Source organism: Phyllostomus discolor, chromosome 12, assembly GCF_004126475.2.
Source record: "Phyllostomus discolor isolate MPI-MPIP mPhyDis1 chromosome 12, mPhyDis1.pri.v3, whole genome shotgun sequence".
NCBI classification, from domain to species: Eukaryota; Metazoa; Chordata; class Mammalia; order Chiroptera; family Phyllostomidae; genus Phyllostomus; species Phyllostomus discolor.
This window is the reverse complement of record NC_040914.2, coordinates 47,844,292-47,865,672: the sequence shown is the minus strand read 5'-3', so window position 1 is coordinate 47,865,672 and position 21,381 is coordinate 47,844,292. Positions and strand designations below refer to the sequence as shown.

At 57.6% G+C, this 21,381-nt stretch overlaps 1 protein-coding gene across 1 annotated transcript in view; it reads left to right on the top strand.

Moving 5' to 3' along the window:
• Positions 1–21,381, top strand: part of ITFG1 (integrin alpha FG-GAP repeat containing 1) — a 65,024-nt gene that overhangs the window by 30,606 nt on the left and 13,037 nt on the right. Inside the window, exons 9-12 of the mRNA XM_028501858.2 lie at positions 3,447–3,541; positions 6,136–6,308; positions 17,542–17,692; positions 19,092–19,200. Coding sequence (XP_028357659.1) covers positions 3,447–3,541; positions 6,136–6,308; positions 17,542–17,692; positions 19,092–19,200 — 528 coding nt within the window. The remainder of the gene's footprint in view (positions 1–3,446; positions 3,542–6,135; positions 6,309–17,541; positions 17,693–19,091; positions 19,201–21,381) is intronic.

Here is a 21,381-nt window from a genome sequence, read left to right as displayed (position 1 = left end):
CAGGGGGCCCCTTCCCAGGGGCAGGGGTGGGGCAGGAAGCCGAGCTTTGCGGCCGCTAGCAGTTCTATGTGGACGGTCAGCTCCGAGGTATCCGTTAGACACCAAACGCAGACACGGGTGGGGAGCAGAGGCCCCGGGAGACTCGGGGTTCGCCCTCTGCACAGCCCTGTGTAAGTGCCTCCAGCGGAGGGATAACGAGTGAGGGAGGGAGTGCCGCCCCCAGTGTCCCCGCTCCCCAGCGCTGTGAGCGGGACTGCGCTCCAGCCAGCCCGCTGGCCTCTCAGGCGTTCTTCCCGCGGGCCGGGCACCAAGGGCCCCCGCCCCCCCAGAGGTCCTTGCCTTGTCCATCCTCTGCTTAGCGCTCCTCCTGCAGCGTTCCTCAAGGCTCACTCCCTCACCGGCTTCTGTTCTTGCTAAAAAATGTCGCCTTCTCTGGGAAGCCTTCCCTGACTGCTCTGGTTAAAATGGGCACCCCTGCCCTAGCACTCAGACCTCTTTCCCTCTTCGTTCTCCCCCACGGCGGGGGCCAGGGCCCATGCCGGTCAGGGCCCTCTCGGACTCCACCCCACGGCTGTGTGGTTCACTGCTGCGTCCCAGACCGGCAGCGGCCCCGTCATAAACACTCAGTGGGTGGTTCTGATTGAGTAATTCAGTGAAAAGCCTCCTAGTGAATTTAAGCAATCTTTTTTTTAAGACCTGAGCCCGAATTTAGGACACGTCTTAAGTATCTTCAACCATAATTCTCAGACAGAACTTCCAGATGTCATTCACATGATGAGGACTGCTCTAACATTAATTTTCCTCATTTTGATTAAAGTCAGTGATTGAACTGAAATCGCTGTGAATGTCTAAAACAGGTTGGTGCTGATTTAGTGGGAGACGCCCTAGGTCCGCGTAAATCATAATTCCTAGTCGTTACATTAACACGTTCTAATTCCTGAGTCCTGACAGCGTGCACCAGCCGGAGCGTTTATGTCATTTGGTCAGCACTCAGGCAGACCCCCGCACCTGCACGGCTTCCGCACGTCCCTTTGGACGGTTCCGGCGCCCACCGCGCTCTGACACGGTCGGAGTAAAAGCACCAATTCAGACAGCTCTTGCTCTCACTGGCGGGACCCCTGTCTCCCTCAGCCCGCCCTGCCCCGTCCCACCAGAGACAGACAACACGATAGAAACTTCCAGTAAACGGAAGTGTCCTATGTGCGCACCGTGCCAGGTGGCACGGGAAGGAAGGGTAGGCGGTCTGCGGGTCTGCCTCTCCCGCAGGCCCAGGGAACGGCGCAGGAAAAGCCGGCGCCCCTCCCGGTCCTCACGTGCGGACCGCATCCACAGTGCACGGGACGGAGTCACCGTGTCCGCGTGGGTTGGCGGCTGTGCCATGGTCACGTGGGAGGACGCCCTGCTGCTGGGCAGTGCGCACTCGAGTGTTTAGGGGCTCGGGCCATAACTAGGCGGGCAGGGGCGTGGTTCGGGACAGGGCTGACCTCGCGGAGCACACAGACGCCCACCGCAGACACCCACCACGCGGCGTGGGGTGTGGGCGCCAGGCCAAGACGGGGGAGGGGTGTGCCGGCGCGCCTGGTCTTGTGTTTATGGTCGCAATTTTAACTTTAATTTCTCTCTAAATAAAGTTTAAAAAAACATACAGGACGGTGACACACGTAAGGTTTAAAAGTCTGTTTTCCTTAAGTGAGAGAACATGTCCCTTGGGCACGCAGTTGGATTCTCAGAAAGCTGTACCATCCCTCCCCCCAAACCCCAAACGCCGACCCCTCAATGAGGCTGCGCGGGAGCCGGCTCCGTGGCGAGTTCCGGGCCTCCGCGACCTCGCCCACCAGCTGCGCTCCTAGTGAACGCGCACCGGTTCGTCTGGACGGTTGCTCGTCAGCCTTGACAACCAGCGAAGCCGAGGTCGAAATTCTCGCGGGAAATAGGGCACGGCTGGGAAGAAACTGGGGGGAAGAAACTCGGAAATCGTGGCCTGACCCTGAGTGTCTGCCCCTGCGGCCGGAGGGGAGGCGGAGGCTTCGTGGGGTTCTGCTCGCCGGCCCCTCGCTGGCGGGAGAGCGGTGCTGTGTCTGTCTGCTGGGGCCTGCGCTGTCGCTGTCGCTGTCTCGGAGATCGCGTTCCGCCTGCGGGTCTCCCTCGGGGGCCGCGGTCTCTGTCTCTGCAGCCACGGGGCGCGGTGGTGCCGCCCCCGGAGAGCCCCCTCTGCCCCGGGCAGCCCCGCCGGGCATGCCCCGCCGCCCTCGCCTCCTCCTCAGGGGTCTGGGTGCGTCCACTGTCCAGCCCCGGTGCCGGCTCCACTGCCCGTGACTGGTCAGCGTGGAGCCCCACACCCCCCTCCTCTCGGGAAGGGCGTGTCACCACCACCGATGCTGCTCATTACACCGTGAAGTTCGGGGGGGAACCTCATGTCCGTCCAAGCGGAAGGCACCTTGCAAGGTGCGCTCCCCTAGGCTGGACTCCCCCAACTCGGCCTCAGGTCCTCTTTCCCTCTCGAGTCCAGTGTCGGGGACCCGACACACTTCCTGCGCTCCTGCCCCCCAGTGTGTGCACCTCCACAAGAAGGACATTTCTTCCCCTTCGACCCCCCCCCCCCCCCCTTCCCCAGAGGAAGGGCGGCCTGGGCCTGCGCCCAGGGAAGCTCCAGCCGCAGCGGACGTGTCCGGGGCGGGAGCGACGCACCTTCAGGCCCCGCACTCGAAGCCTGGGTGACGCCTCCCTGGCCAAGGTCCCTGCGGGGGTGTAGCTTGGGGACGTCAAAATCCGTGCGTGCCCCTCCCGTCGGGCACAGGGACAGGGGAAGGGAGGGAGCACCAAGGGGGGGGGTGCTGCCTCCGGGTCCCCTGGGACTTGTCTCCGGGACCTTTGCAGGTGCGGTGCAGCTTCTCCAAAGCCCCGCGGCTGCAGGTGACACCTGGGCCCCCTCGCTGGCTTCCTCATTGATAAGAACGGATGGCTGCTGCTCAGAGGCCGGGGGCTGAAGTTCACGCTTCACACAAGACTCTTAAAAACACACGTGAAGATAAATTATGTGTAAACACACATTTAAAATATGCCACATAATCACGGGTTACTCTCTCGACAGGCTTGTTTTTCTCCCGTGGCAGCAGTGATAATTATGTAAATAAGCCAAAAGCCACGTTTTAAAAAATTGATGACTTTAACAGAGCCTGAAATGGGGTCTTTTCTCCAGCGCTGGATAAATATTTAACCACAGAAAAGCGAGCAATTTAGAACAAGAAGCAGCCCAGGTAACAGGAAGCCGGGGCCAGGGTGATCTTTTTAATCGAGTCCCGTTTACTGCCAAGGGGCGCGTCGCATCGTTCCGCCTCTGCAGACCGGCGTGAACTCGGCACACACCGGAGACGGAGCCCGCGGCGCGAGACCGCCGGGCGCCGCGGCCGCTGACACGCTCGCGCTTCCTTTGCTTCCTTTGGCAGATGGAGACGGACACACGGACCACCTGCTCCCGGGCTGCGAGGACAGCAGCTGCCAGAGAAGCGCCATCTACCTAGCGAGGTCCGGGACAGCGCAGGTGCGGCGGTGGGCCCGGTGGGGGGGGGGCGGGCTTCTGGGCTCAAGGGGGTCTCGGGGCTTAGCGGGGTCTCTGACGATCGGCACAGGGGGCACTTGAGAACAAGTCACCAGTCTCCTCGCTCAGTGGGGTTCATTCCAGTCTACCTTTCCACTCACTCACCAAGAGAACATGCTGTTAGAATGATCTCTAGCGAAGAAAAGCCACCCTGGGTCCTGTAATTAGATGGCGCGTTAGCGTTTTACCTGCGGGGGGCGGGGGGGGAGGTAAAGCACTGGAACTCGGGCTCGGGGTTGGGGAGAAAGTCGCGTCCATGCGTCTGCACGGCCAAGCCCAGTTTTACCTGTGACGCAAGACCTGCTTCGTTCTCCCCTGCCGACGTCCCCTGCAGCCTGTGGGCAGATAGACGACCCGGGGTCGGAGGGCCACAGCCAGGGACCAGTGCGGAAACGACAGGCAGTGGCACGGAGGATCCTCCCTGTGGGTGGCACCCAGAAGTGGACGTGCCCTGTTCTCTCCTCCGCTTGGGGCCTTATGTAAAGGACAGGATGACATACGGACTTCCGCAGCCTTTACAAGTAGAAACATCACGCTTTTGTTTTTGTTTTTAATTACTTAAATTTTTTTAAAGATTTTATTTATTTATTTTTAGGGAGGGAAGGAAGAGAGAGAGACAGAGAGACAGAGAGACATCAATGTGCGGTTGCTGGGGGTTATGGCCTGCAACCCAGGCATGTGCCCTGGCTGGGAATCGAACCTGGGACACTTTGGTTCCCAGCCCGCGCTCAATCCACTGAGTTATGCCAGCCAGGGCGAAACATCACGTTTTACACTCAGACACTGAAGGAAACGGAACAAGTCTTTGTGGTCGACAGTGTGGTGGGGACCAGAGGGGAAGGGGGGGTAGACGGTGACGGAGGGAGACTTGACTTTGAGGGGGGAGCACGAACATCGTACACAGTTTGTGTATTTACAAACCGCCCTCCTGCAGCCTACATAATCTCAGGAACCAGTGTTGCCCAGTAAGTTCAGCAAAAAAATTTTAAAAAACAAAACAAGTCTTCATATATCCAGCATTCTAAGAAACGTGTAACTATTACACTCCTAAGTGTTGTTATCTTGAACTTTTCAAAACTCAGAATCCCTGAAACCGTTGGGTGTAATGACCCCTCACCGTTGGCTCGCAGGTGAAGCAAAGCTCAGTGACAGCCTGTCTTCAGGGGACAGGCCCCTGGGGCGGAGCTGCAGAGGACACACTGGCCTCTCTCGGGCAGGCAGGCGTCACAGTCCTCCGGTGACTGGTAAGGGCGTCCGTTAGTGAGGAAGCCTCTTCCTGTGCAGACCCCGGCCCCAGACCCTTCCCCGCACAGGAACCCGCACCCTCATCAGGGAGCTGGCGGCTCTTCAGGAACCGGCGCTAGCCTGGCGTTTCCGGCGCTTCCTGTCTTCCAGAACAAAACTTTTTTTTTTTTTCAGTGAAATGAAGCATTAAAACATTTTAATGACATTTAGTATTTTTTTTTGCTTTGCAAAAGATGGAAAAGCTGGTGAAAGATGCAGATGGGTTTTTCACAACAGCTTGTTTTTTGTACATTTGTCTTTGTCACTGAGCTTTCTCGATTCCCATGGCAAACCACGCCCAGAAAGTGTTCGGGGCACCCCTAGTGCTGCTGTGGCCCTCGCAAGAAGCCATGTGCCGTGTAGGTCACCTGCAGACGAGGGAGAGCCGTCTGGGTGCGCGCGGCCGGCTGCTGCTTCCAGCCAGCTGTGCCTGCTCCGTGTGGGCGTCTCCCGGTGCCCCTCCCCCCCCCCCCCCCGGCCAGCCGTGGGCACCACTGTGACTTTAGTGGCATCGTGTGCACGCTTTAGATTTGTAGTGCCCGTTAGGTCATTAGAAGGGAATATTTGGGCATTCCGAAGAGAAAGGGATTTCCAAAAGCTTGTTTAGATCAGCCTCTTCTCTCTGTGCTCTTCATGGTAACAAATACAGAAATAGAGGATTTACTGGGATCGTAGCTTCCGGCCCTTTTGGCGATGAGGCCCACGCTCCTGGGCAGGCGGGCTCTGCGGGGCCGGCGCCGCCTGGCTCCGGGGTGAGGCCAGGGCCGCCCCAGGTGCGGCAGGCACGGCAGCGGGGGCCGGTGCTGCGCACAGAACTTGGCCGCGTTCCGACTGCTCCTCGGCCGGCCCCCTGAAAGGGCAGCAGCGGCGGACACCACAGCGGGCTCTAACCCTACAGATGGGGATCTGAGGCTGTATTTCCCGTAAACACGGATTCTCAAGCGGGCAGCCCAACTGTGTCGTTGTTAACGTCGTTTTGACCCTACGGTTCCGTGGTTCTGTGAGACGCCCTCTAAGGCCCCCGGGCCAGCCCAGAGAAAGACGCCCAGCGACAGACGGGACCGGGAACCGCTGTCTTCCCGAGGGTCGGCTGCCCGTGCCTCAAAGTGCATGGGGTCTCCCGCCACACTGGAGGGCAGCGAACGTTGGAAAGACGATGTTTATGTTGGGGGCTTGAATGGATTGCTTGTCTTGCAAATGCTGGGTTTTCTTCCAAAATGACTTTACAATCTCCTCGTCCGCCCCGTTCGCAGTGGGTCCCGGTGCTGCAGGACTTCGGCCACAAGGGCGCGCTCTGGGGCTTCGTGCCGCCGGGGCAGGAGCCGCTCCCGACGGAGATCCCCGTCCCCATCACCCTGCACGTCGGCGACTACAACATGGACGGCTACCCAGACGCCCTGGCCGTGCTGAAGAACACGTCCGGGAGGTAGGGGGTCGCGGCGGGCGGGCGGGGAGCGGTGGGGACGCGGCACCTACACCGGGGGGGTGGGGGGGGGCCTTCTTACGTGAGAAACATGACAAGCTCAGAGCCCGTGTCCACACGTGTCCCGGGCCTCCTCCCGGCTGCTCAGAAACCTGCTCTTCTCCGGTTTATTCTCTGCAGAGCAAAAGGGGACGTCTACTCTAGAGTGAAACACCTGTCTGTTATTCATCAAAGTGGATCTTTAAAGGGTCAGACTTTGTGCTCACTAAATGACCCCTCACTGTTTCGGTGGGGGTTGGTTTGTTTGTTTGCTTGCTTGTTTGTTGGACCCGTTGCACTTGGAGGCCGAGGGCCGTGGTGGTTGGAAGCTGAGCTGGGCCTGACTCTCCGCCCCGCCGCTTGCTGCCCGTGTGGCCGTGTGGGCGGCCTGGGCTCCCCGTCTGTGCGGTGGGAGGAGCAAGCGGACCTCTGTCGTGGGGTGGGGTGAGAAGGGAGGTGATGACACACAAAGCAGTTACGTTGCTAAAGGGACCTGAACGGACCTGTTACTAGAAACAAAGTTGAATCAGTCATCAAAGAACTTCCCCCAAACCAAAGGCCAGAGCCCGACGACTTCCCAGGTGCGTTCCGGTGAGTTCTACCAAACATTCAGAGAAGCCGCGCCTGTCCTTGTCAACCCCGGCTGGAGGTTGGAGGGAGGGGGAGCTCTCTAACCGCCCCCCACGAGGCCCACATCACCCTGAGGCCACAGCCAGAAGCAGGGGTTACAGGCCGGCATCTCCCGTGAACATAGACTTCACGATCCTCAGTAAAACGTCAGCAAAACAGGTTCAGTGGCGCGTTAAAAAGCCCCACACCGTGATCGAGTGGAACTTATTCCAGGGATGCAAGGATGGGTTAACATCCTCAGGCCAGACAGCATGACGTCGCATACGTGGGATGACAGGTAAAAATCATGTGATCGTCTCAGTCGGTGCCGAAAAACCATTTGGAGAAACTCAGCATCCGCTCACGATAAGACCTCCCGACAGAGGGGTACAGAAGGAGCACACCTCGACGCGGTGAGGTCCACGCACGACACACCCACAGCTGACGTTGCACTCGGTGGCAAACAGCTGGAAGCTTCTCCTCTAGGACAGGAACGAGACGGGGAGGCCACTGTCACCACCCATCACCCGCCAACGCAGGGTTGTGGGTCCAAGCCACAGCGACCACAGGAAGGCCATCGAGTAGGACAGGGACAAGTAGAATTGTCACTGTGTGCAGATGATGTGACACTGTGTACAGAAAACCCTGTAAATTCCACCAAAAAACTATTGGAGGTAATAAGTTAGTTCAGTCAAGTTTCAGGGTACAAAATCAATATATAAAAGCCTGTTGTGTTTCTGTGCACTGATAACGAACTGCCAGGAAGAAACATTAAGGAAACAGTCCCATGTAATGTAAATACCTGGGAGTAAATTTAACCGAGGAGGCAGGAGCCCTGGGCCTTGGAAACGGGAGGGTGTCGGGGAGACGTTGAGGACACGGATGAACACGGACGGCGCGCCGTGGTCACGGGGAGGGAGCGTGGACGCCGGCAGAACGTGCAGGCACTCTGCAGGTTCAGCGCAGTCCGCATCCAGACACCGGAGGCATTCTTCACGGAGTGGGACACGGGAGCCTGGAATGTACACGTGATCCTAGAATGTCCCATTCACAGAGTGGGACCAAGGAGCCTGGAATGTACACGGGACCAAAAGAGACGGGGGGAACAAGCGGGGGAAGGCGCTTGAACGAGTGTTCGGTGTAAAGCTAAGGCGGACTTCTCCCTCTTCGTTATTCACAAGCTCATGGCACGCTGGAAGGCCAGGTGCTGTCCTCTGACCCTCCCCCATCGCTGGCAGCACTGAGCTTGGCCAGGAGCCCAGGTTCCCACCCGAACCAGAGAGCCGAAACGGGCGTGCCTGCCCGCCCATCGCACGGCCACCCCCTCGCCGCACCGGAAGGTGGACGACGCGGTCCCCAAGCCGGGGTGTCCCTGTCTCGGGCGTCTCAGGTGTCCGTGCTGCTTCTTCAGAGCCCCCGGGTTTCGCGCTGCGGCCCGTCTGCGCCGGGCGGCCACGCTCCAGTCGCCCAGCGGCCGCGTGTGGGCTGCGGGCTGCCGTGTCGGGTGGCCGGGTCACACTGAGCTGTCGTTGTCCTCTGCAGCCTGAGAGTTCAAGCTCACGGTCATAAGGCCAGTTGGACTTGTCGTTACCATTTCAGGTTGCGTGTTAGCCTTAGCACATCTGTTTTCTCTTTACGCTTTCAGGCACTATGCTTGCTGTTTCTATATTTAATATGTCTGGTTGGGAAATAAAAATAAGTGAACTATATTTCTAGTAAAGTCAGCAAACTAACTTAACATAATTGTGTCCCTTGTGGGGTGTGCAGCTAAACTGAATGTATAATCTAGCATGTTTTTTGTCACTTTGTGTCAGCCACCACAGTCTTAATGACAACCCGTGGCACACGGCAGACTCTTCACATGTGAGACAAATTACAGAGAACCAGCCTGACTGTATCTGCTCTAACGTGAGAGTGTGTGTGTACAGCAAGTACGGGTCACTGTGTACACAGTCCGAGCTCTGTCGACCCTATTTCAATAACACTGATGCATCCTATGGACATAAGGACATTTTTCTGTGTTTTCTCATAAAAGTTTCAAATTTCCTCCTTTCACATCGTCTTATACTCCACCTGGCCCGGATTCTGTGTGGCACCACACGGCTCTAGAGTCCAACCATTACCTTCCTCCCTGAGCCGTGTCGGGGGGGTGGGCTGGGGTGCCCCACTGCTCCCCTCCGGCGCCACCTCTGGCCGGGTGCCGCGCCCTCAGCCTCCGGCCTCCGGCCCGGCTCCACGTGGTGGCGACTCCAGTGGCTCTGACGGAAGCCTTGGCAGGTGCCAGAGGAGTCTTCCCGTGTCACTGGTTTCTTCAGAATTGCCTGGACTGTTTTGTCCCTGTGTTCACCCACATAAACTTTAAAGTTAACTTTTCTTATTTGACAAGAAAGCTCTGCTGGGCCTTGAACCGACTGATTTGATGACATCATTGTATTTAAAGATTAATTCATGAGGAGCTGACTTCTTTGTGATGTTGGATCTTCCAGTTCGTGACATTTATTCCTGTTTTTGAAATATTCTCTAGTAACGTTTTGTCAGTATCTTCCTAAAACTCCTGTGCGTCTCATTAGATCGCTCCCTGGTAACGGGAGCTGCGCGGTCGCTGCGAGTGAGATTCTCTGTTAACTCGGAGGGTTGTCACTCGTGGGCGGGACCACGGCCTCGGTGCACGGACCTTGCCTCCACCCTCCTCTCGTCCCGGTCTCCTGCTCCGAGAGCCGCTCCCTTCTCTCGCCAGTCTCAGGCGCACAGTCCCTTCACCCGGAAACAAGGACAGTGAGACCGCTTGTCGCACGGCTGTCCTCCGCTCCCTGTCTCCGGTCCCACTGCGAGGGCCAGGCGTGCGTCGTCGTGGTGACGCTGCTGCCCGTGTCACTGACGCGTCCATGACGCACGTTCTGGTTCTCTGCAGGAGAGTGGTTCGTTTTCTAATGTGCGACAGAAGCCGAGTGACTCCGTAGATGCAGAGGTGGCATTCTGTGAGTTAATAGAACATGTATTTGCCTAACACACACAAGTCATAGAGATTCAGAAAGTACAAATAAAACAGTAAATTAAAGTCATCCATAAGCACATCACCCAGAGATGACCAGTGTCTGTGTTTTGGTGTTGGGCAGAATCTCAGTTCAGGCTTTAAAATCAGTCTGAAAATGGCACAGTTGCTCTTAAAAATCCATCCCGTCCTACATACTATATAAATATACGCACATGTGTGTGATCGTCCCTGTCCACACTGCGAAAAAGCAGCAGCCGCGTGAGAGTGTGGTTTCCTGGCCTCGCTGCGGGCCGGGCGTCAGCGCAGAGTTGGACTCGGGGCGTCCTGCGTGCGGGGGCCTCCTGCGGCAGCTGCAAGACGCCCCCTTCCTGCAGACGGGAGCGCCTGCACCTGTGTACGGCGGACCGTGGATCATGAACCCTCGCTTTTGTGTGTTCACTTGCTAGTGCTCTTGTGTGGGCCCACAGTCGGCATTTCAGAGACGGTGTCTTCGTAACACAAAAGCGGGGGGGGGGGGGGGGGAGAAAGGGGGGAGAGGCCTGGGGCCCCCACACTCCAGGGAAATCAGACGTCGTTCATCCAGGGGGCGGACCACCCGCACCCACGACACAGCAGAACAGCAGCCCGACTTGCGCTCAGGCGCCCGTGGGACATTCAGCAATGACTCGTGGACGTGAAGGGGAACTGTGTTCAAGTAACAGAATCCTGAGGCAGGAAATCCACGTTCACCGCGATTCTGGAATGCTGCTGCTGCTCCCAGGCCGTAGGAACCAGCCCCCTCCCTTCCGGGTAAGGCGGGGGGGGGGGGGGTCCAGAAACCACATGGCGCCCGAAGCGGCCACCACTCTGCATGACCCCCCCCCAGCGGCAGAGGTCCCAGGGGAGGGGCCCGGTCGCCTGCACCCTGCCCTTCTGCCTTCCGTCCGCAGCTGGGTGTTCACGCAGATCCCCGGGGGTCCCGGCAGGGCCGGCTGGCCCTCTGCTGCCTCCTCTGTGAGTCCTCAATGACACCGTTGGGACCGCGAGTCCCTAGCACGGTGGGGGGACACAGCTTACTAGTGATGCTGGCTGTGAATCCCATGCCCACAGCTGTGCCGTGACGCGGCGGTTTTCAAGCCGTCGTTACGTCAACAATCAGAGTCTCGTCCCGCCCTCCAGGGAGGGTGGAAAGGAGCGTCGGGCGATGAGCGCCACCCGGAAATCGGGTCACCTGGGGTCCCACGAGGCCCAAGAAGACCCGACGAGGAAGACGATTCCAGTGTCCCGGGCGCGCTGCCTGACCACGGTGCCGCCGCTGCTGCTTTCCGAGGTTTAGTTAATTCAGTGTTTGGTCCCCCGCTTAATAAAGGGTTTAATAGGTGATTATGTGTGCATTCCTGGTTTAATCTCATTTTAATGCATTTTCATTGATGGGATAATGCCCTTTTTCAAAGGTACGTAATTATCTTAACTCAGCACGTTGTCAAACTTTCCCCAAGAACATCAAATTAAAGCCTGAATGTGGTAATGAGTTCCCAGGCTCACAGGCGTCCACGTACCTGGAGCATCTGACCTCCCAGGAGGTGGTGAACATTGTGCAGAAGCTGGTTTGGCACACGGTGTGCACACAGACATGGCGGGCGCCAGCACGAACCCCTGCTCCTGGACTGGACTTCACGGGTGTCCTTCCACCGGTGTCCCCCCCTGCAGATGACTGACTGACACCCACCTGCAGATAACGTGCACAGGGGAGCCCGTGGTCCAGAGGCGTCGCTGGGGTGGAGGGACATTTCCGCAGTGGTGCTTAAAGCCCTGAGAAGTCCCCCTACCAAACTGCCTGTGGGGGAGGGGCGGTGCACAATGCAAAAAAAAAAACAAAAAAACAAAAACCTTGAGGGGTGGCATTTCGCTGGCTGGCGTCCACATGCTTTCAGAGATGGTTCCTCTCCGTCGCTGTAAGACGCGTCTCTTCCACCGTCCCGGCGGTGGTCTGGGCTGCTTCTGGTGTCGCCTGTCTCCCGGGGACATTCCGCAGGCAGACTGCAGACTGCTCAGCTGCTGCCTCTTCCTCCGTCGCTGCCTCACCTGCCTCACCTGCCCCGTCCACGTTTACTGACAGATGAAGCGGCCCTTGTGCTTCCTCTCCCATAGTGAGAAGCACAGGCACTGTGCTCCCTAGGAAGAAAACGGAGTGGCCGCCACATTAGCCAGCGCAGGAACACCTGTGAGCGCAGGCACGTTGAGACGGGGCGGATCCAAGCCCTTCTGGGGCGGGAACGTGGGTGTTCAGCCAGGCGAGCGTGGCCTGCAGCCGGCCGTGCTCTGTGAAGGGGCTTCCTCCCCCCATTCAAGGAGCACGCCCCGCCTGTCCCCCGGATGTCCTCGGGCTGCAGCCGTGTCTGGGGGAAGTGTGCACCGCTGTCTCCCGGAGCCCCGGGAGCCTTGCTCTGAGGCTCAGCCCAGCGTCCCCCATGGACACCCCTCGTCGTCGGTGGTCTGTGCCGCGGAGACGCTTCAATAAACGCCAGTATTTCAGAGCTCGAGTTTTATTTTATGTTAACTTAGCTGAGGATTCTGCGTTTACCAGTAGCCGGCGGCATAGGTTTCAGAGCAGCAATTCAAAATAATTTGTTTTATTTTTGGAGAATTCCTAATGGACTTGTTTTTCTCCTCGATGCGTTTTTCTTGTGTGGAGAAGGACCGCCTTCCTCCCTGAGGTTTGCACAGAAAGACGGACGCACGCCGAAATCGCAGCCCTCCCCCTCCCGCGTGCGCTGCTCGGCTGGCAGCCCCCGCACCCGGGAGCTGGGGGGAGGGCCCTGGGGACAGTCGGGGCGAGGAGTGGCGAGGAGTGGCTGAGGGGGACACACGGCTCTGAGGGCAGCCGGGGAGAAAGCCACACCTCAAGTTCACTGCCCCGTCAGCCCCCGCCCTTGAGGAAAAGCAGACGGACCATGTGGTTCCTGGCCAGCCCAGGCCCACCCGGACTTGGTCGGCGGTGGGTGTTGAGGGGCGGCTGAACCAGCCTCAGCAGGAGGCACCGGGCGTGTCCGTGTCGCCTGCTCAGAGAAGACACGCCAGACATGCGTGTTCAAACCCCATGTCACTTAAACGTTCCTCGGGGTGTGTTATGGGTTAAAGTGACCCGTGGGTACTCCTTCAGTTACGACTCAGTGGCTTTTTGTGGATTCGCAGGGCCGTGCGCCTGTCACCGCGGTTCATTTTAGGGCACCTCGTCGCCCCGCAAAGCAGCCCACTCTCCCCAGCCGTCGCTCCCCAGTCTTGGCAGCCCCAGGAAACCACTCGCGTTCTCCGTCTCCGCCGAGCTGCCGGTCCTGCGCGTGCTCCACCAACCAGCCCCGCGGGGCGTGGTGCTCTGCACCGGGCCCAGCCCGGCCTGCTGTCTCCGAGGGCCCGCCGCGAGACGGGCGGCCAGTGTCTGCCGGCGCTTCCTCTGTCGTTGAGTTTCCCACCGCACGGCCGCGCCCCGTGGTGCCTGACGGTCAGCAGGCGGGTGTCTGACCGGTGGGAGTAATGCTGCTGTGGGTGTTCGTGGACAGGCTTTCGTGTGGACGCGCGTTTGTTTTTCGTGACCGGTGCCCGGGAGCAGGATGTTCCCGGGGACGGGCCTCTGCGTTTCACCGTCCGAGGCGCTGCCAGACCACGTCCCAGGACCCTGCCCCCACGTGTCCCCCCGCCGTGTGCGCTGTGTGCGCGGAGGGCCCCGGCTGCCACCCCCTCTGCGTGCCCAGGGGCCACTTGTGTGTCTTCCGTTTTTAAAACCTACTTGTCTTTTCATTACTGTGTTGTAAGAGTTTTTACGCATTCTACATGTAAATCCCCCGTCGTACACGTGACTTGCGAAACTCCTCTCCCGTTCCCTGGGCCGTTGTGGTGGGGCCCTTGGCAGCGCAGCTGTTTTCCATCTTGTTGATGCCAACGTTGTTTTCTCCTGTGGCCCGTGGTTTCGGCTCTTCTCACGAAGGAGACCGTGTGTGTGTGACAGCTTTGATGAGGTCTGACAGAGTCAACCTCGCGTCTCTGACGTGCGTGTGTCGGGAAGTCCTCACGTGGACGGTGAAAACACTGTCACCACCGAGGGGTGGCACATGCCCATCGCCTACAGAAACTTCTTGGCCCTTGGCCATCGCCCCCCCAGCCTTCATCTCACAGGCGCCACCGGCCGCTCCCCACCCGTGGGTGGGCCGCGTCTCCTACTGTTTCCTGTGAACGGCTGCGCAGCAGACGCCCCCTCGTCTCCTCTGCGCTCCTTCGCTCGGGGTTGCAACACCAAGACTCCTCTGTGCTCTCACACATGCGCCTGCGGTCCCCGCGTCTCCCAGCTGAGGCGCGTTTCATCGTGCGGATACGTCCTTTCTCGCGCTGACGGGCATCTGGGGTTTTATCGGGTTTTGTCCTTGCACGGAATCTGCGCCGACCTTTCCCGTGACCGGCATTGGGTGCCCCGGCCGTGCGCTGCCGGTGGGCGGGCACCGGGGGTGGGAGCGCTGGGTCTGTTGGAAGGTGCGTGTCTAACGTTTTAAGAAAATGCCGAACAGTCCCAGTTGCTTCAGGTTTTCTTAGGCATTGCTGTCATCGGTCTTCCTTAACCGTAGTTGTTCCGTTTGTGGTTTATCTCCTTGTAGTTTTCATTTCAGTTTCTCTAACAACTGGTGACTTTTGACTGTCTGTTAATGTGATCACCTGTCTTTCATGTCTTTGTAGGTGGAGAGTCTGTTCAAGCCTTTCCTACATTTTATTTGGGGTAGTTTCATTATTGAGTTTTGAAAGTGACTTATATACACACCCTTTATTAGCTGGTGGTTCGCTCACGCTCTCGCTGGCCTCTGGCTTGTCTCTCCTTCTCTGAACGTATCTCTAAAGAGCAGAAGTGCTCCTCCGTGTTGACAATGTCCCCTTTCTCGGTTTCCTTCCCGTGTCGCAGCCCAGAAACCTCTGCCTGATGAAATCACAGGGATTTCCTTCCGTGCTTTCTCCCGGGATGGTTACAGCTCCACATTTTACATGGGGGTCTACTGTCCGTTTTGAGTTAGTATTTCTGTATGGTGCGGGGTGTGGGCCCGAGTTCACTTTTCGGTGAGTTGTTCCAGCGCCGTTTGCTGGAAAGGTTTCCTTTTGCCACGCAGTTGCCTGTGGTGCTCGGTGAACACAGCTCACAGCTCTGCGTCCCGGCGGGCCCACTTCCGCACTGCCCTGCTGCTCTGACGGCTGCCGCCCCGTGGCTGCCGCTGCCCGCCCCCCCCCACGGTGGGATGGCCGCTGGCTGGCAGTGCGAGGTGAGCTCAGGCAGCCTGCGTCCCCCGCTTACCCTTCCCCAGCGTCACATTGTCAGCTTCAGATGTGGGCGTTTCCATGAATTTTAAGATCAGTTTTTCAATTTCTGCAAAAAAAAAAAAAAAAAAAAAGGTACCAAGATTTTGATGGATATTACATCGAGTCTGCAGATCAATACGGGGCTTACTGGCATCTGAACAGTGCTGAGTCTTCTGACCCATGGTGTGCGTGTGTGCATGCGTGTGTGTGTGCGTGTGTGCATGCGTGTGTGTGTGCGTGCGTCCTTTCGCTGTAGGTCTCTCATTTTTCCCAGCTGCAGTTTCCAGCGCATAATCTTGTGCATCTTTTATCAGATACCTCAGCGTTTCCTTTTTTGATGGTCTTACCTATCACTGGTACTTCCTTGTTGCAATTTCTGATCGTTGTTTGCTAGCATGTGGAAATACAATTGGCTTTTGTACATTAACCTCGTGCTCTGCCACCCAGCTCAACTGATTAACCCCAGTAGTGTTTTGGGAGCTACTACAGGGTTTCCGAAAAGGTGGTCAGATAACTTAGGAGTAAACGCAGTTTCCTTCTTCCTTCCCGGTCTAGACACCTTTGGTGTCCCTTGCCTCTACGACGGCGGGAGCCCGTCGTACCCTGTGGAGTGGAAGCGGCGAGAGCAGGCACCGGCCCCCCCTGTGAGCGCGGGGCCCGCTGTCGGTTTTCTGCGGACGCCCCGAGCCACGGGAGGAAGCTCCTTCCTTCTGTCCCTGGTTTGCTCCGAGTTGCATCAGAGATGGATGTCCGATTTCATCAGATACTTTTTCTCCTTTATTGAGAGGTTCATGTGGTTTTCCTCTTTAGTTGACTAACCTAGTGAGTGGTACTCATTTGAAAACATTAAAGCAGCTTTGCCTCCCTGCAGTAAACCCAGGTTGGCCACGATGTGTATCCTTATGCCCGAGGTCTTCGCATTGCCGTGCGCCGAGCTCGCCGAAACACGCCCGTTTCAGAGCCGTTTCCTCTCTCCGCGCGAGTCCCTGCTGATTGTGAAGCAGGGGCGTGGTTCCACATTGCACACAGGTTTTAGTGAACACTGTTGTGCAAAGCAAATTCTGATTTATCGCTGGGTCTGATGTGTTAGAATTTTGTTCAGTGTTTTGTTCCTGTGTCCGTGAGGAGCGTGTCTGTGGTTTCCTGCGGCATCTGGTTTTGGTGTGCGGCGGGACGGCATAGCGTGGGTGGGAATGTTTCTTCCACATCTGGTTTCTGAAGAGGTTGTGGAGAGTGTAATTTCCTCTCTAAATACTTGCGATCATTCATCAACGAAGCCAGCTGGGCCTGGAGTCGGGGGGTTTTAAGAAGGTTTGGAAGTACCATTTCAGTTTATCTATTTCCTCTTGAGTGAGCTCTGGAGGTTTACAACTTCCAAGGAGTCTGCGTCGTGTACCTCGTGCACTGTGTCGGCGCAGAGTTCCTGGCCACACTCCCTCTCCGTTTGCAGGCCTGTGCGCAGTCCTCTGAGCCACACCGGCCGGGGCTCCTCCCCCTGTTATTGTCTTAATGTTGGCAAAGTCCATAATGACGGTACCTCTCTCGTTCCTGCTGTTTTCACCATGTGTTTTCTCTCTTTGTAGTGCTTCTAAAGGCCATTCTGGGTGAAGGTTTATCAATTTTAAATTTGTTTTTTGCAGAGAATCAGCTTTTGTTTTGTTGATTTTCTGTACTGTTTTTTCTGTTCTCTACACAGTTGCTTTTCCTCCGTGTTATACTTTCCTTCCTTCTGCTTATTTCATATTTTACTGGCTCCTCTGTTTCCAGTTTTTTGAGGCAGAAGTGGGGGTCACCGGCGTGAGGCCCCCCTCTCTAACGAAGCACTGAGTGCTGGAGATGTCCCCGCAAATGCCGCTGTGGTGATGCACCCCCCTTCATCCTCACTCAGCTCGGAGTCCTTGCGTTTCCCCGGATTCCCTCTTTCACCCCCGTACCAGCCCGTGGTGTTTCCCTGGATGTCCAGGTCTGCGGGGGGTTCCCATGTAGCTCTGTCACTGCCTTTGTTCCAGTCTCACGAGATGTCATTGACAGCATTGTGGGAGCTGCATGGTGTCACGAGTCCTGCACCATGTGCAGGGACATGTTCGCTCTGGTAAGGTCGCATTCTCCCGCTCACGTAACTGCCGTTTCCTTGTTTTTGTCGTCACGGCGAGAACATCAAAGCCCCCCTCCCTCCACTCTCGGGGTGAGCCCAAGGACACAGCACAGCGTCCTGACCGCAGACGGCACGGTGCGCGGGGGTGCGTCGCACTGACCGCCTGCCTGTCCTCCGCCCCGCAGCAACCAGCAGGCCTTCCTGCTGGAGAACGTGCCTTGCACCAACGCGAGCTGCGAGGGCGCGCGCCGCATGTTCAAGGTCTACTGGGAGCTGGCGGACCTGAGTCAAGTCCGAGACGCCGTGGTCGCCACCTTCTTTGACATTTACGAAGACGTGAGTTCCCAGGTTTCCCGGGGGTGGGGTCTGGTGGCTGCCCACCCCCATCTCCCTCCCTCCCTCCCTCCCTCCCTCTCTCTCTCCCCTCCCCCCACCCCGTCATACCAGATGAGGTCAGGGAGGCAAACATGGGCCTGGAAGGAATTCCCTCCCGCTGTCAGATGGCAGCGGGGACAAATCCGTTACCACCCCTGGCTGGTCCTCGCGGTGGGACAGGACGAGGCCTCCGCCTCCTGCTGTGCTCATTTGAGCTGCCAGAGAGCCATGCTCTGAGGCTGGAGGGGCTCCGAGCCCCGGGAGGCGGAGGCACGGCCGGCGGGGAGCCGGTCCTTGAACCTGCTGCACGCGGGCACGAGGAGGGAGTTCACTCCTGTCTCGTGCGCCAGAGGCGGCGCCCGGCGCCACAGACTCTTGTGACGCCGTCTCCTGTGGCCGGTCCACCTCTTGGGGCCCCCGTTTCCTCCCTGCGGGTGTAAACAACCAGTTTGCCGCTCAGAAAAATAGTAAGTTCTGGTGTGAATGTGTTAAATCCCAGAGTTAATGGAGCCCCGTGCGCCCTGTAAAACAGCACGGTTGTTTTAAAAAGTTAAATGCCCACGAGGACCTTTCTGTCTCTCCCAGTTCCACTTGTGCTTTATTTTCCTATAAGCTGCTGGTTCTCAACGACACAGTTACCGAGGTCCTCGTCTTCCTGCCTCTCTGCTCTCCAGTCTCACTCCGTTTCCCTCTTATTAGCCCTTTTCAAGCATCCCAAGGGTATTGACTACAAATCAGTTTTTAATTTCCATACATGAAACACATCCTAAATGAAATTTAAATGAATGAAATTTAAAATTGTTTTTAAGTCGGGAATAAATTTGCTATGAAAGAACCAAATAATGAATATTCTTAATATGAGAAGGATTCATATAAACTGGTGTTAGTCACCAAAAACCCCCTCCCGAGAAGCGGAACGTAGCCAGTTGACAGAAGAAAAACCCAGGTGGCTCACACGAAACACGCAGCGAATGGTCTACCTCGTTAAGAGCCGGTGGCACAGGAACTCAAGCTGCACCCCCTCCCCTCCAAAAACACTGGCGAAGCCTCCCCATTCGTGGGGGGGATGGTAATAGGCAGCCGTCTCCTGTTCTCCGGTCTGGAAATGATTTGGAAGTCCGTATCACAGGCTTTTAAAAATTCATGCAAATGTGACTGGGAGGAAACATACCAAAATCTCTCCAGAGACTAAAATTACCCATGTTTTTCATTTTATTTCTGTTTTGCTATGCAAGGCCTTCTATCTCTCAAATGGCGGTTTTCCTCTGAACCTCACGTTGAGTGAGGCGGGCCCTCGCTCTCCCGCCCCGCCACCCCAGTGCGCGCGCTGCTCTCACGGCTCTGTCCCCGTCTCTCCCAGGGGATCCTGGACATCCTGGTGCTCAGCAGGGGCTACACAAGGAACGATCTCACCATCCACGCGCTGAAAAACAACTTCGAGGCCGATGCTTACTTTGTTAAAGTCATTGGTGAGTGTTCGCTTCGTGTGTTTTATTGTTGGGCATTAGCATTCCGTCGGGCCTCCCCTCTGTCGGTGCAAACGTTCCAAAGTAGAGACGCCCTCCTCCGCCACCCACGGGCAGCTCCGCGGGTCGGGAATCAGCCTCAGCCCGGCGCTGGCGTCCCGGGCCCAGCCTGTGTTCCAGCAGGGACCTCCTCTTCCAGCCCGGGGCTGTGGCCAGCAGCGCCCCTTAGGTTTACTCTTCCGGCCCCGTCACCCACCCAGCTGGGGTCCCGAGTTCCCTGCAGAGACCCCTCAGCGCCGCGTACCGGGAAGCGCGTGGAGTTGACGTGCACCGCCAGTTTAACCTTGGCCTTGGCCAGGCACGCTTCAGAGGTGCTTCCTGGTCTCCCTGGGCGTAGACGTCTCCTCTGGCAGCCGACCGACTCCGCTTTCCACAGTGCGTTCACCCACCCAGTCACTCACCCACTCACGTGTTCACCATCACTCATTCCCACCCGTGCCGGCCGGCCCCCCCCCAGCCGACACGCGGAACAGGACTCGGGTGCGGGGTTCCTGCGGCCCCATCATGGTTCTGCGCGGGACAAGGTCAGGTTCTCTGCAGAGCTAAGTCGTGAGACAGGAAACCCCGCGTCTGAGGCTCTGCTCCGAAGGGTCCCGGGCAGGACACGGCAGGCGAGCGGGGTCGGCCGTGGGGTGGGGACGGCGGGAGCTCTGTGACGTGTCCCGGGGTTCCTTCTGCTGTTCTCGGCTGTTGTTGGAAAAGCCCACACACAAAGTTTCAAAGACCAGAGCATCTCCGGAGCCCCCGTGGCCCGCGGCTCGTAGCCCAGGTCGGGCCGGGTCCGCCGGGAAGCTCAGGCGCAGACGCCGGCCCCGTGGTGCGGGAGGGCTTCGTCCTGGAAAACAAGGCGGCTCCACGTGAGCACTGCTAACATGAGTGTTAATGACGCTCTCTACAGAAGGGCCACGGGAGGTGAGACACCAGTTGAAAGCGACCATTTGGGGAAAGTAACCTTCTGGCCGCTTTGAGATGCCCTCCCACCCCTCCCTCCGTCCCTGGTGCTCGCCGGGACTCCCGCAGCGGCTGCCGTGCCGCCTCCCTGGCCGGGCCGCCACCGGCACGGACCGCGCTCTAAAACTGATGAAGGGCCTGAGTGACCAGGTTGGCTGGGAGGGAGGCCCTGTTTCACACCGGGCGGTTAAGTGTGATGTTGGCTTTGTAGCCACGTGTCTTACAAAAACAGGAACGGAAGGCGTTTTCAGAGAAGGAATTCAGTCAGTCACCCTGAACCCCAGTGAGGCCACTGCATCCCTCACACCCCCGCTGCGACTGCCGCTCCTGCCGCTCCTGCCGCTCCTGCCGGCTGCAGCCTCCTCCTCCCACCCCCCCCCCCGCTCCCCCCTCCTCCCAGCGCGGCCAGGCTTATGCTCACGATGATTGTTACTAAGCAGCCACCCGAGCCACACGGCGCGAAGGCAAGGTTTTACTCTCGAAATGCCTCTGGAAGCCCCTGGGCCGCAATGTGCCGTCCTCCCGCCGGGTGGTCACGCCCTGAGCACTGTCATTGTGACGGAAACTGGTGAATTACACGTCCCATTAGTCAAGTTTTAAACTGATTTAATCTGCTAATAACCAGTAATTCGCATAGCTCATTAATTATTTTAATTACAGTTTTTCATTTAACTCTGAATAGCCTAAGTTTTCATATTTCACTAATCCTCCTAAAACAGCTTGGGTTTTAAAATCCTGGGGTATTAGAAATTACCGCTTAGACCACTTTATTTGCAAGCGTATCATAAAATGTTGTAATATAGATCTATATGGAATTCTTAATGCGAGTCATTTAGAAAAGTTTGTGAGATGGTTAAACCCTTAAATGTCTAGAAATCAGACTGTGGTCCAGCTGGCACCAGCGCGTTGGTGGGAAGACACTGGTGGACACTTGTCACGAGAGAGAGAGACAGACACTGATGAGCCAGACAGAAACCACCTCTGCCCCAGAAGCTTGCGGGGGGCTGGGGAGAGGGCAGAGAGGGGCTGGGGTCGTGGGCTGGCGCTGTGGTGGGGGGCTCCCCGTGGCTTGTGGGTATCTCTGGGCATTTGCATGCTGGCCTGCGGTGCTCAGTGCCGGGGCGGGGGTGACCGTCTGCGTCACTGTGACCTGTGCTTCCTGTGAAAAGTGCG